A 15,093-nucleotide genomic window follows, 5' to 3' on the forward strand; every position below is an offset into this window, starting at 1 on the left:
AGCACTCACTAGGGGTTTCTTTGTGTGTGCCCAATCTTGGCTCCACCTGGGGCTGCCTTGGCGGGATATCTGGGGCTGGTGTGGGCTAGAGGCCTAGGTCTCACTAAGGTAGTAGGCCTGCTAGGGTGCCCAGACCCCACTCCCATCCATGCTATCAAAGTAGAGGGAGAACATAAACCATGGCACTTGCCAGTCCCTCTAATCCAGAGACCGTTCCAGCAGCTCTCCTACCCTTTGGCAGGGTCCTTTATATTCTAGTTGCTCTTTTAAATAATTACTTAGAGGAAGAGCATGTGTGGAAGCAGGGGAAGGGCAGAGAGAGAGAATCCCAAGCAGGCTCTGTGTTGTCAGTGCAGAGTCCGACATGGGGTTCAATCTCATGAACTGCGAGATTGGGACCTAAGCCACTCAAGTGCCCCTTTAGTTGCTTTTGTAAACCATGCCTTTTTTTTTTCTGTGTCCCAGGGCATCCAGGGTTGGTATGTAGCCCTCATTTATTTTAATGTTCACCATAAGAAAAAAAATTGCAATGACCACTACTGGACTCAAAGCTTTTTACTGGATTTTTTTCCTCCTTTAAAAATGGTAACATTGGGGGCGCCTGGGTGGCGCAGTCGGTTAAGCGGCCGACTTCAGCCAGGTCACGATCTCGCGGTCTGTGAGTTCAAGCCCCGCGCCAGGCTCTGGGCTGATGGCTCAGAGCCTGGAGCCTGTTTCCGATTCTGTGTCTCCCTCTCTCTCTGCCCCTCCCCCGTTCATGCTCTGTCTCTCTGTCCCAAAAATAAATAAACGTTGAAAAAAAAAAAATGGTAACATTGGGAACATGGGAGGGTTCTGTAAGATCTAATGCTGAAAAGAGTTTACTGGTCCCCATAGAGAGTCTAGGTTGAATATAATGAGGAAATTTGTAAGAGTATGTCATTGCTTCCGAAATATATATTACTTTTATTCTATTTGCTAAAACACATAAGAAAGGTTAGTTTCCATTCATTGAACTCCCATTTTATTTAATTTTTTTTTTTTCAACGGTTATTTATTTTTGGGACAGAGAGAGACAGAGCATGAACGGGGGAGGGGCAGAGAGAGAGGGAGACACAGAATCGGAAACAGGCTCCGAGCCATCAGCCCAGAGCCTGACGCGGGGCTCGAACTCACGGACCGTGAGATCGTGACCTGGCTGAAGTCGGATGCTTAACCGACTGTGCCACCCAGGCACCCCTCCCATTTTATTTCTATCCTTTTGCATTTACATTGCTTCTAACAGGATTTTTTTAAATCATGTATAAAAAAATCTAAGTAAATTAAAGTACTAAAGGTCATTTCCAATATTTCTTACTAAAACAGCTGTGGTGAAACAAAGTATTTGGGAGAAAGGAATTTCACAGTTGATTTAATACCTTCTTACCCAAACAACCAAACTCTTCCTTAAATATTTAAATAGTGCATAAAGGATAAAGAGCCCTTGTATAATTAAGACTCACCATAAGAAATGTAAAAGGTTAGTTTTAAGGGTCAACTGATATACTTCTTTGGGTTCATGGCTTTATATTATACCACACTTTTGGATAAGAGAAAGTCTTAAGTACCATTATTATAGTAACCTTATAACCACAAGTTGTAGAGCTTCTTTTGAAGGAAACATATTCTGATTGATTGAATGGCTGAAAGTTCAGAGTTCTACCATAACAGTGTGACATGAAAGTGAATGAAAACCAAAGGGATAGATCTAAGTCTTCTGTATTAAAAAAAACAAAACAAAAAACACACACATCCATAGAAATCACCTGTTGTCACTAGAGTATGCATTCACATTCAAATAAGAAAAATACCACACAGAAAACAGAAACATTTTTAAAAAAAGATTTAAGATCATAAATAGGTCATTGTTGTCACAACACATTTCAGAAGTGAAAAAAAACAGACATTTTGGCTTTTTTAGAAAAAAGATTCTTCTTTTTTTTATCAATTCCCTCATCATTAAAAGGACTTGTACATTTTAAAATTTCCAGTCTCCTAAGGCACGATATTTATTTTATCAGAACGCCAATATCATCACCCTGCTATAGCAGGAACAAGAGGCAAGGTATTAGCATTACAAAAAACCAGCAAATTTTATGGACAAAACCATTAGTCATTTAAGGGAGAAATAAACAGACTAATGATCATTTTAGTTAAGAAGGCCCACTGTTGTTATATAGGGCTTTGCAATAAAAAACCTTTTTAATCAAATTATTTTAACTCAAGCAGATTTGATTCACCACAGAGGAGCTGTGAGAGAAGAATGGGATTGGTAAAATACAGTATACTTTCTTTAAAACGATTTGAGAGGAAAAAAATCAACTTAGAATAGCGTATGGAGGGGTAAACATCAAATGGAACCCAGATTAGAGGTCTAGTTTACTCCTAGTCTTTAGGCAGATCCAGAAAATAAGACTAGGTAAATGTAATACCTAGGTCCAAACTATAAGGCTTATAATCACATGGCCCATTCTAGCCTACCCCCTACCAACTGAGATGTAGTGAAATACTATAATCAGATGCATAAAGTGTTTTTTTTTTATCCAACCAAGAAGTTCTTTAAGATATAAATGTAAAAATTCCTTATTTTTTAACTCTACCTTGCTTTATCCTCTGTGATACCAACTGAACTTTAAAGGTTTATATGTACAATATGGTGATTTAGTGTTACTTTTAAAAGGAAAAAAAACCCCACAAAGTTAGTGATTGTCCACAGATGAAACATGGGATGAGGTTCATGACTGAAACCAATCATGGAGTGTTAGTCAATTGTAAACTCTTGAAAGTTAAGACTGGGAAATGTGCATATCAGACACATTAGAGTATAGCAGGAGAGGAAGGGAAGCCTATTTGTCATTCCAATTCTGATAAGGTGCATGGTCTTCGAAATTCTTGTCCACGTTCATGGAGCCATTTATTAGATACTGTGAGAGAAAAAAATACATTAATATTCTCCACTATCTAAAGTTTAATTCACTTGTAAGAACTAGGCCTATGACAAAGTTTCTACACGAGCTAAAAGTTCAAGACCAAAATAAGATGGAGGCAGATGGTACCTAGGCACTCTATTTAAAAAATAAAAACCCACAAAACTTTGCTAAATGTTGGAAGCATATGAGAGTCTATGTATGTGCATTTCCTAAAGTTTCTGATGTTTAATGTAAATCTTGAAATGAAATGCAATTGGAATGAAGATGTAGGTAGAGACAGAACATTGTTTTAACTGTTTGCAAAAATACTCTCACTAATACAGGGACATTTTAGAGATGAACACAAAGCCTCCAACATACAGGAACAATTCTACAATCACTACTATTATGTGCTCATTAAATTTCCTTGATTCCAAGATACTGCTTTTTAATGTAACTCAAACAGAATTTTCTACTCCTTTATCATAGAACCCAATCGATGGCTTCAACATGTACAAAGTAAACTAGGACCCATAATTACTCTTATCTTTCTCAACTCCTGTATCCCATCTATCATTCATCAAAGCCTGCCACTTTTCCTTATATATCTCTTCTGTCTCTTTACTCTCCAATCCTTTTGCTACTACCATAGTCCAGGTTTTCATCATCACCCACTTAGGCAATGTAAAAGAGCCTTCTAAACTGATCTCTCCTCCACTAGCCTCATTCTAGTCCAGTGATTCTCAAACATAATCATCAAAGAAGATTTTTAAAATCCTAACAATCAGGTGTCACTCCTTAGTCCTGCTATGTCTGAGACAGTAGCCACTAGACACATGTGGCTACTAAGTACCTGAAAGGTGGCTAGTGACACATATTGAAAAGGATTTATGGGGTTAAATAATATGTATAAAAATAAATTCACCTGCTTCTATTTCTTTGACTGGCCACATTAAAAACTAGCATGACCCTGACCCTGAGTGCCTCTCTAGCCTCACACTAGTCCTGGCCCTGGTCCCTAACATGCCTGGAAAACATACGGCTCTCTCTTCAAGACCAAATTTTAAAATTAAGCTTTGAAGAAGCCTCCCAACTATAAGGAGTCCTCATCTTCTGTATACATCTCCGTATTAGTGTGTACTACACTATATTCTGATTTATCCATTAGTGTGTCTCAGACAACTGTACACTCCTTGAGGGAAAGATACTGTCTTCTTCAACTTTGAGTCAAGAAGCGGGACTACTGTTAAAATCTGTCATCAGAATTCTGATCTATTGAAAGTAAATTTATATTAAAATCAGAAACTTGGTTGAATCCCTTTCAATGTTAGGAGTTTTGTTTTCTTTTTAAGATATAGACTACCCTAATTTCAAAATATGAGACAAAAGTCAAAAGAGAATATAGGAAATATTTACCCCATTTGTTTCCAACTAGCACTGGACAGGCCGCATGCCGTGTACTGTAATCTCCTTCTCCACTGGCAAACAGATTATACCAGAAAACAGCAGTTCCCTGTGGAGAATAATACAAAATTATCTCCAAATAAGATATAGGTTATCACTTTTTGTAGTAATTAAATTTTCCTCTGTTCCTGTGGAAGTACTCCTCCGTGGCAGCATTATATCTTCCCTAATACAATTCTGAAAATATGACTAAATCATTTACAAAATTTTGGTGATCACATGAAAATGTCAATACCACAAAGCTGCCTGACAAAGGGGATTTGCCAAAACAAAGCTAACAAATCTTACAGTAGTAAGATGGAGGTTCCATCATATGGAACCCATTAGAAATGCAAACTTTTGAGTACTAATCCTTGGTTGTTCATTATTTCTAGGTAATCATTGTAAAGTGTACCATAAAGATATTTAAAATTTTACCTAGTATACTTAAGGACCTTAAGGACTACATTATCTCTATCTTTAAAAATGTTATTCATTAATTAGACCGTGAAACAAAGGTGCATCTCTTCCTCAGGGGGAAAAAAGACCCACAAAATTAAAATAACAAATGAACCAAGTTTACCTTTTTGGGCCAAACACTAGCTCCTACTTCAGGAAAAACAGTGGCTCCTCCTGCTGACACATCACTCATCTATAAGAATTGCAGACAATATTATCAGAAGCACTGGTATAATAAAGTTAAATATGCCATTGTGAGGAAGGCATGATACTGCAGAGAATATGAGAACATCTGGACTTCTATTTACATAGATAGTTTGTGCAGGCTATTCAGGGTTTTTTGTATTTATTTATTATTTATTTATTACTTATTTATTTGAGACAATGCGAGTGAGGGAGCGGCAGAGAGAATCCCAAGCAGGCTCCATCCACACTGTCAGTGCTCAGCCCAATACAGGGTTCAAACCCACAAAACTGTGAGGTCATAGCCTGAGTCAAAACTAAGAGTTGGACGCTCAACCGAGTGCCCCCATGCTACTCAGTTTTTAAACAAAAAAAGATGCTGTTCTATTCTAGGTTTATATACTGATATTTAAAAAAAAATAAAAGTAAAAGAAATGATAAAGTCAGGAAGGGAGATAGGGATGTCTTTTATAGCTACTTCTTTTATAGCCAGAGGTAAAAAAAAAAAAAAAAAAGAGGATTTAAAATCAAATCAAGTAATACAAGGGTATAATGATGTATTTATTGCACTAGAATATAATCTCCATGGGGGCAGGAATTTTCATCTATTTTGTTCATTGCTCAGCTTTAATGTCTACAGTATTTATAGCAGGTGCTCCTACTGGGTATTTACCCAAAGAAAATGAAAACACTAATTCAAAAGGATGTAGGCACCCTTATGTTTATCACAGCATTATTTACAACAGCCAAATTATGGAAACAGCTCAAGTGTCCACTGATGAAAGGGTAAGGAAGATGTGGTCTATATATACAATGGAACATTATTCAGCCATACAAAATGAAAGCTTGCCATTTGCAACAACATGGATGGATCTAGAGAGTATTATGTTAAGCAAAATAAGTCTGCCAGAGAAAGACAAATACTGTATGATTTCACTCATATGTGGAATTTAAGAAACGAAACAAAGGAACAAAAGAGACAAACCATGAAACAGACTTCTAACTGTAGAGAACAAACTGATGATTTACCCATCCATCCCCCTTCCACTCTGGTAAACAGGTAATGGGGATTTGGGAGTGCACTTGTGATAAGCAGCAGGTGTTGTATGTAAGTGTTGAATCACTAAATTGTAGAGCTGAAATTAATATCACACTGTACGTTAATTATACCAGAATTAAAATTTGGAATTTTTAAATGTAAAACACAAATCTTCCAAATTAAAGGATCACATGGACAAAATGAGACAGGAAACCTATCATGCAGTGAAGATTTTTTCACAAGCAATGTATGTAGAACGTATATACAAAGACTGTATCACAAAGCAAAGCCCAACTGTGCTATATCCAAGAGTCACATCTAAAACAAGAAGCCTTGAAACAAAAAGATTGCCAGGCAAATGCTATACCACAGAAAATAGAGTTTGATCTTAATATCGAACACAGTTTAAATAAAAATAAAAGCACTGAGATAAAGAAGGATATTGTACTATGATGAATACATCCACTGGAGCAAAGAGCTAACTTTGAAGAAATGAAAAAGTTGTGCTAAATGGACCATGTAGGACAATACTTAAACAGTGGCAGGGGGTGGGGGGCAAAATTACTGATCTAATCAAAATGCTATATAGTTAATCTAGTGTTTATGGATATTGGACCAAATAATGTATAGCATCGATATTCATAAAAGCAAAAAAAAAAATGTTTAATGTCTCAAACATCAGAAGAGATGACCAACCTCTCTAATAATGCAAACTAAAACCACAATAACTGCCAATATAATAAGTGAAAGATGTACAGACCAAAAGGTTAACAAACATATCACACTTAAAGGTAGGATATAAATTGGTACAATTATGGAGAATTCACTTCTAAAAAGTATACAAGATTTCACAGCATGAATTTTGTATAATGTATCATCGTCTCTCCTGGTTTTCCCTTTGTAATAATTCTCTCTCGTCTTTAACATTATATGTCTCAAATTCTTTTTTAATCCTAAATCCTTTTTATTACAGTGCTTAAATCCTTTTTTTATGGTATCTTAAATCTTTTTAGAAACAGATAAGGTTGTAAGAGGGAAGGAGGGTGATGAGGTAGGAAGGTGAAAAGGTGGATTGCAAAGAGGGAAGGAGAGAGAGAAGAATGGAAGAAATAAAGTAAAAGACAAATAGGGAAGGTAGCAGGAAGCAATGAGGCAGGAAAATGAGACTGAGCAGAGATACACAAATTTTGGTAGGGAGTGAGATAAACAGCAAAAAGAGATGCCATTTTCCTATCATTCAAATGGGTTAGGGGGTGGACAAAACAATGAAATAAGCAAAATTTATGTCTAGACTTAAAATTCATCTTTTGAAGTTAACAAAGGTTACAACATTGTAGAAGGTTATATTTTCCAAATATACTATTTCCCAGTATTCCCTGTCCTACATGTTCTGTTTACGTGACACTGACATTCTTACTGAGTGGTAGGGTCCATGTCTCCTCCCCTTGAAACTTGGCAGATCTTTGTAATTGCCTTGATTAATAAAAGCCAGGAGAAGTGACATTATTTGACTTCTGAAGGTAGGTAATAAAAATGCCATGCATTTCAGCCTTGCTTTTTGCAGAGATACTTGCTCTTGCAATCTAGTCACCATGCTGGGAAGAAGCCCAGACCACATGCAGGTACTCTGGCCAAAGCCAGCCTCAACCTTCAAGATGACCCCAGTGCCAGTCATCAACTGACTACAGATGCATGAATGATCCACAGCAAGAACCAGGAGTGAAGCCCACCTTACAACCATGAGACATAAAAATAGTTGTTTTAATCTATTCAGTTTTGGGGTGATTTGTTATGCAACAAAAGATAACTGGGGCAAATATTATGACCAAAGTTTAATTTTTTAAATATGTTTAAGTATATAAACAATTTTAAAGTTTATTTCTTTTGGGAAAGAGAGAGCGTGCAGGTGCACGAGCAGGGGGGCAGGCAGAGATTCCCAAGCAGGGAACTCACAATGAGGGACTTGAACTCACCAACTGTGAGCTCATGACCTGAGCAGAAAGCAAGGGTCAGACTCTTAACCAACTGAGCCACCAGGTGCCCCGGTATATAAACAATTTTAAAAATAATGATCATACTGTTTTGAAATTTTACTAAACAATGTGAAAATGGTTACCCTTAATGGGGCTTCCAGGATGCTATAATGTGCTCTCTAGATTTAGCTGCTTACACCAGATGTATTCACTTTGTGAAAACTTATCAGGTTATAGTACTTAGGATTTGTATACTTTTCTTATATGTATCAATAAAAAATTCAAAAGGAAAGTTTATTAAATGTGTGTGAATATATAGAGATGCCTATATACACATCTGAACAGTCCATACACCAAAATATCCACAATGATTGTCTCCAAATAGACTGTTAGTAATATTAATTTTTTTATATTTTTAAGTTTATTTAATTAAAGAGACAAAAAAGTGCACAAATGGGGGAAAGGGAGAGAGAATCCCAAGCAGGCTCTGCACTGTCAGCGCGGAGCCCAATATGGGGCTCAAACTCACAAAGCATGAAATCATGACCCGAGCCAAAATCAAGAGTCAGATGCTCAACAGACTGAGCCACCCAGGTGCCCTGAGACTGTTAGTAATTTTAACTTTTTTATTCAGGTTTTAATATATTACTATCTGAAAAAGTTACAAATGCAAAAACCCTCCACTTACTCAGTTGTAAAAACTTTAAATTAGGATGTTAAATAAGAGCTAAGGAAAACAGACATCTGAACATCAAAATAAACATCATGTGATAAAATCCCAACTTAAAAATTTTAACAAAAAAAAAAATTTTTTTTTAGCTCTAACTTACATAAAACAGCCATGTAGCAATTCTATTTCCTGTCCCCAGCTCTTTGAAAGCATCTGGTTCATCTTTCTGTGAATAAAACACAACAAATTCAGTGGTATAAAATTCAGGAATGCAAATTATCCAGTGGCACTAAATACCAGTAATATGCTTAAGGGTATGCCAAAAAACCCCAAAAGGTTCATTTATAATGTCTAGTGCATGATATACAGCAAGCACTCAAATACTTGTTGGTTGTTGATTCAGATTGTACAGTGAATACTTTTGATAAGACCACTGGGGGTAGGGGGGACCTATATTAATTAGCCTAAATAACGAAAATCAGTATCTACTATCCACAGATTATTAATTCCTATAGTTTTAGCTTCCAAAGGGGCAGGAGGGAAAGAGCCTCTTAGCTACATTCATGAACTGTATTCTCTGCAGGTAAAGAATTTACCTTGAGATTTAAATTGAACTCATGGTCCATTCAAATGTTTACTGCTACTATGCTTGTCATTCTTTTGGACAGTCAGCACTTTAATCTGGCTGGACAATTCACATCTAGCTATTTAAATCTAAATTAAAATACAATACAGTGTCTTGGCAGTTATCCCAGAAAAATGAAAATGTATTTTTCACACAGAAATTTATACACATCTTTATTGGTAATAGCCCCAAACTGGAAACTACCTTACTGTCCTTCAAAGAATGAACAATTAACCAACTGTGGTGTGTCTATACTGTGAACTCCTACTGAGCAATAAAAAAGAACACACTACTGACACATTCTTTAAGAACTCCACTAACCTCAGAGGAATTATGCTGCTGAGTGAAAAGAGATACATACTGCATATAACATCTATATAACATTTCTGAAATGATAATTACAGAGAAGAACAGATTAGCAGCTACCAGCAGTTAAGGGATGGGAAGCAGAAGGGTATGTGCAGCTTTAAGACCAGGACTGTAAGGGAGTCTTGCAGTCATGGTGCAGTTATGCATCCTGATTGTGTGGTACTTTCACAAAGTTACACATGTAATAAAACTGCATAGATACACACACAATTAGTGCAAATAGAACTGGTGAAATATGAAATAGCTCTATGTCTTGTGCCAATGCTTATTTCTTGGTTTTGATAGTCAACTACAGTAATGCAAGATGTTAACATTGGGGGAGGCTGAGGGAAGGGTTCATAGGACCTCCCTGTACATTTCCTTGCAACTTCCTAGGAATCTGTAATTATTTCAAAATAAAAAACTAAGAAAAAAATTTAGTTGCACTAATGTCAGAGCTTGAACTGTACTCTTTCACATCATTCAAGACTCTCAGACATTTTTCAATAATTGAAAAAAGAAGGGAAAGACTAAAAATATATTCCTTGCTGGCCTACATAGAAAAAGAGTACAATTCTGGGATTTAAGCTAGTCAAGGGCCATGACACAATATAGGCTGTTTTCCTTCAAAAAAATGTACTCTTATTTTAAAATGACAGTAGATCAAGAAGTTTATTAAAATGCCCGAGACAGTTCTTAGAATTCATGTATTTATGATAAAGCTTAATGAGGACTTGTATAATGTATAATTTATAGCTTAATGTGAAAAAAGTAAGGTTAATATTTATTAATCTTAGGCAAGAGTAGTACTTGGTAAAGGACAGCTTTTTAGCAAACTGCTTTCATATTATATATTCTCCAGTGTCTCTCTACATCTGTTTTGTACTTTTTATCTTGTCTCTTAATGTATTCTTATAATTTCTTCAGATTTACCAATTCATTCACTAATGCACTTCAACTGTCTCTGTTTTTTAAGTTTATTTGAGAGAGAAAGCATGAGTGGGGGAGGGGCACAGAGAGAGAGAGAAGGAGAGAGAGAGAGAGAGGAGAGACAGGATCCCAAGCAGGCTCTGCACTATCAGCACAGAGCCCAATGTGGGGCTTGAACCCAGGACCCATGAATTCATGACCTGAGCCGAAGTCGGATGCTCAACCAACTGAGCCACCCAGGCGCCCCTCTCTAATCTGTTTTAATTTATCCATCAAACTTTAAATTTTCAACAATTACTTTTTTCTACCTAGAGCTTCTATTTGTTTTTCAAATATGTTAAATCATTTTGAGAGTTTATTAATTTTTATCCTTTTATTTTTAAAACTACGATACAGTTATTTTATATTCTATGATTATTCAAGTACCTAACATCCTGGAGCTTCTAAGTCTGTTGGTCACTTTAGTCTCACCAATGGTGTCTTATTACCAGTTTTTTTTTTTTTTTAATGAGTTTGTATTTGGCTGACCTTAATCTTTAAAACTCTTGAGGTACTAGAATAAAGATGCCTGTCTTCAGGGAGGACATGAGTTTGTCTCTGCCAGGTACCAAGAAGCACTACCTAAATGAACAACTTTAATTTCTCCTCTTTCAGGGTAGTGAAATTCAAAATAAAAGGTTCACGTGAGAGCAGGCCTAGGCTTTCAAACTCCCAGAAGAGGCTCTCATACACATTCCATGCCCACCTGGATGATGAGAGGCAACTCTCCTTAAGGCTCCTGACTCCAAGCAGATTCTTTTCAAGGCTATTCTTTCTTTCTCTGAGGGTATAATCCTTTTGGAGATTCAGGTTTTATGCATCGGTCTCAAGTTCAGTAGCCTGCGCAGTGGCAGGTCCTCTCACACAGCCATCAATCCTCAAAGCTCTAGATTCCTGGAGACAAATGCTTTCAGCTTCAGCTTTTTTGGCCCAGCCCCCCTTTAACTCTAATTTTAGTTTCTAGGTTTTCTTTGTTCATTTTGGGAATTGGGAATTTCCTTTACTTTCTTCCAGTCTCAGCAATGCATTTAAAAGTATCCTAAATTTTTTTTTAACATCTAGGGGTTTTGTTTTGTTACTGCTAAAAAGGTTTTATAGAATGTCTATTCCACCATGCTTCCACAAATTGCAAACAGGCTATGAATTTTTACTACTAAAAGAACAGACTTAACATGTCATGCCTAAGCTTCAGTTAGAACTCCTACATTCTCCTTTTTTTTTTTTTTAAACTTACCCGTGCAAAATCAAAATGGGGTTCATATTGTCCTCCAACTCCATAATTTGCTACCTGAAGAAGAAGAAGAAAGCATGCATTAAAAAAAATCAAGATTACTATTCAAAAAATCTGTAAGTCCTATTTTGGCCTCTTACATGATATGATTAGGTACTTCTAGAGAAATTAGAAGCAAAGCAGTTGAAATCAATGACAGTTCCTAAGGAACCAAGGATAAAAAACTAAGGATAGCTACTATATATTTAAGAACCTTAGTTAATATACCTTCTTTTAGCAAATTTTGAGGTACATGTTTTCCTCTAATATATAACTTAAACTAAAATTTGAATCAGAATTTTTAAATGTTTAGAATTAAAATATTATAGAATTAGAGTTTTGAGATTTCTATTATTAATTTTTACTAAACACTTTTCTTTGGAATTTAAATCAAGACTCATGTTTTCCAAAGCCCCAAAATCTGGGAAACTCCCAATCAATTTTAATAAAATATCTTCCTACAATTTTAATCGGTAATGACAATGTCCCAGTGGGAAGCAGCAAAAGAGAGTAAAAAAGTGTCTGGTCTGAGTTTAAATTCTAGCTTTCTTAGTTACAATATATGTAATTCTGAATACAATCTCAGTTTTCTTATTTATAAATTAAGGAGAATGATGCCTTCCCTTAGCTCCCTCCTTGTATCCCAATATGACACAATAAAAGGAGAATGTAATTTGAAGAGCACTACCAATGAAGTGAAAGAAAAACATAATTAAAAGAGTGTTGCCCACAGCAAAGTCCAAGTCCTATGTGAATTATTATTACTCTGGATATTTTACTCCTTATATTGTAGACACATTGGGTTGAATCAACCTATTAAGTACAACTGTATCACATAGCCTGAAAGATCCTGTGAGGGTTAGGCAGATGAGAATAAACACAGATCAGGAAAGAAAAAGCTACATACAAGACCTTTTAGTAATATAATGAATACCAAGGAAATTGTAGATTACCATGGAATAAATGGCAACTTAATTAAGCAATTTAAATATAGGCAATCCTGATTTTGCACAGTTCTAAAAGACACACATCTAATGGTTTAGCTACTCATTAACACCAGAGTTCCAACAACACAGTTTAAGTTTCAGTCACCAAAACATATTGACTACGAGTAATTGCATAAAGTACAAATGTTGCTGCTAGCACTTTAGTCCATAAATTACGATGTAAATAACGGCTGCACATCATGATGAATGACCAATCATATCACTTCTTTCAAAGTCTATCAGTGATTAGTCACTGCACATCTGTTAATTCATGCACAGACACCAAAGTATGTAGTTGTGTTGCCTCCTTATCTCCCAGTGAAAACTCATGTGATATTTTACAAAAATGAATAGCTGGAAGAGGCAAATGGCTAACAAAGACAATGTACAGCAGAAAAAGGGAAAGTAATAATGCTTTAAGTAAAATTCAAATCAAACTTAAATGGTGATATAGAAAAAAATGACAAGGGGAATGCTTCTACTTGTGCAGGTCAAGAAACTCTAGCTATGCAGCCAGAGGAACGTGGTGAAGGCAAACTTACCGACATAAGGAAAGTGATTGTGATGGAAAGGATAAAGATGTCTTGGAGGAAGGAAGAAATGATGTTGGAAAAAAAATCTTTCAACCCACTGCACTACCCAGGTGCCCCAAATTTCACAATAAGAAGGAATGTTTAAACTATCCTTGATAAGTGTTTACAAAGATATAAAGCACTTTAATTCTCAATATTCACAATAAAGATTACCCAGACAATTCAATAGGGAAGAGTAGTTTTTAAACACATGGTGCTGGTGGGGCGCCTGGGTGGCTCAGTCGGTTAAGCATCTGACTTCAGCTCAGATCATGATCTCGCTGTCCGTGAGTTCGACCCCCGCGTCGGGCTCTGTGCTGACAGCTCAGAGCCTGGAGCCTGTTTCAGATTCTGTGTCTCACTCTCTCTCTGAACCTCCCCCATTCATGCTCTGTCTCTCTCTGTCTCAAAAATAAATAAGCGTTTAAAAAATTTTTTTCAAAAATAAATAAATGTTAAAAAAAATTAAATACATGATGCTGGGACAATTGAATATCCACATGAAAAGAATGAAGTTGGACCTCTACCTCATATACAAAATTGACTCAAAATAGATCAAAGACCTGAACATAACAGATAAAACTATAAAACTATAAACAGATAAAACTATAGTTTTATAGTTTATAAACACATGTATAAATGTTTGTGACCTTGCATTAGGCAACAGTTTCTTAGATATCTAAAGCACAAGCAACCAGGGACTTCTGAGGAAGATGGCAGAATATGAGGATCCTAGGCTCACCTTGTCCCACGGGCACACCGAGATAATATCAAAATCAGTGTAAATAACTCAGAAAATGACCCAAGGACTGGCAGAACAGACTCTCCACCGTTAAATGTAGAGAAGAGGACACATGGAAGAGGGTAGGAAGGGCTGAGATGTGGTAGGGAGCCTAAAAGACTGTGAGACTGCCTGCGGGAGGGAGGGAAGCAGTGGAGGGGAGAGGGGAGAGGAGCAGACCTCCACACCAGGCACCCCATGCATACGGGGCCTGTATGGGTGAGATGAATCCCTATAAACATCTGTCTTTGAAAGCCAAAGGGGCATGGATTCTCATGTTCTTATAATCAGTGGGCTTACCACCTGGAACTTTAAAAATCAGCAAGCTCAGCTCTGGGAGAGTCTGAGGGCAGAAGGAAACTGAATCTCCGCCCTTAAAGAGACAGTGCACTGAAGAGCCCAGCTGACACACAGCATAGAAGAGGCAGTTTGAAAAATGCCACCTGAAAAAAAAAAAAAAGAATGCCACCTGGGGTGGGTGGCGCCTGGGTGGCTCAGTCAGTTACTTCGGCTCAGTTACTTCAGCTCAGGATCTGACAGTTTGTGGGTTCAAGCCCCGTGTCAGGCTCTGTGCTGACAGCTCAGAGCCTAGAGCCTACTTTGGATTCTGTGTCTCCCCCTCTCTCTGCCCATTCCCTGCTCATGCTCTTTCTCTCAAAAATAAATAAAAGTGTTTTAAAATTTTTTAAAAATGCCTGGGTATACAGGAAGGAGATTTTTTTTTTTACTAATCTCAGTACATGAGCTGGAGGGGCAGGGATTTGAGGGGGACTTCTCTAAGAGCCATTTCCTTCCCCTGCCCCCTTCCCCAGCCTGGATTCACAGACACCTATGGGAACCAGGGCAGC

General features: G+C 36.9%; 1 protein-coding gene across 2 annotated transcripts in view; it reads right to left on the reverse strand.

Moving 5' to 3' along the window:
• Positions 1 to 1,846: 1,846 nt before the first annotated feature.
• The window catches only part of P4HA1 (prolyl 4-hydroxylase subunit alpha 1), an 88,473-nt gene continuing 75,226 nt past the window's right edge, over positions 1,847 to 15,093 (reverse strand). For both annotated transcript variants that reach the window (XM_043596609.1, XM_043596608.1), the window contains exons 11-15: positions 11,871 to 11,924; positions 8,855 to 8,920; positions 4,954 to 5,022; positions 4,344 to 4,440; positions 1,847 to 2,942 (exon numbers count right to left, since the gene is read on the reverse strand). In XM_043596609.1, coding sequence (XP_043452544.1) covers positions 2,872 to 2,942; positions 4,344 to 4,440; positions 4,954 to 5,022; positions 8,855 to 8,920; positions 11,871 to 11,924 — 357 coding nt within the window. In that variant the 3' untranslated portion in view covers positions 1,847 to 2,871. The remainder of the gene's footprint in view (positions 2,943 to 4,343; positions 4,441 to 4,953; positions 5,023 to 8,854; positions 8,921 to 11,870; positions 11,925 to 15,093) is intronic.

Source organism: Prionailurus bengalensis, chromosome D2 (genome assembly GCF_016509475.1).
Source record: "Prionailurus bengalensis isolate Pbe53 chromosome D2, Fcat_Pben_1.1_paternal_pri, whole genome shotgun sequence".
Lineage (NCBI taxonomy): Eukaryota > Metazoa > Chordata > Mammalia > Carnivora > Felidae > Prionailurus > Prionailurus bengalensis.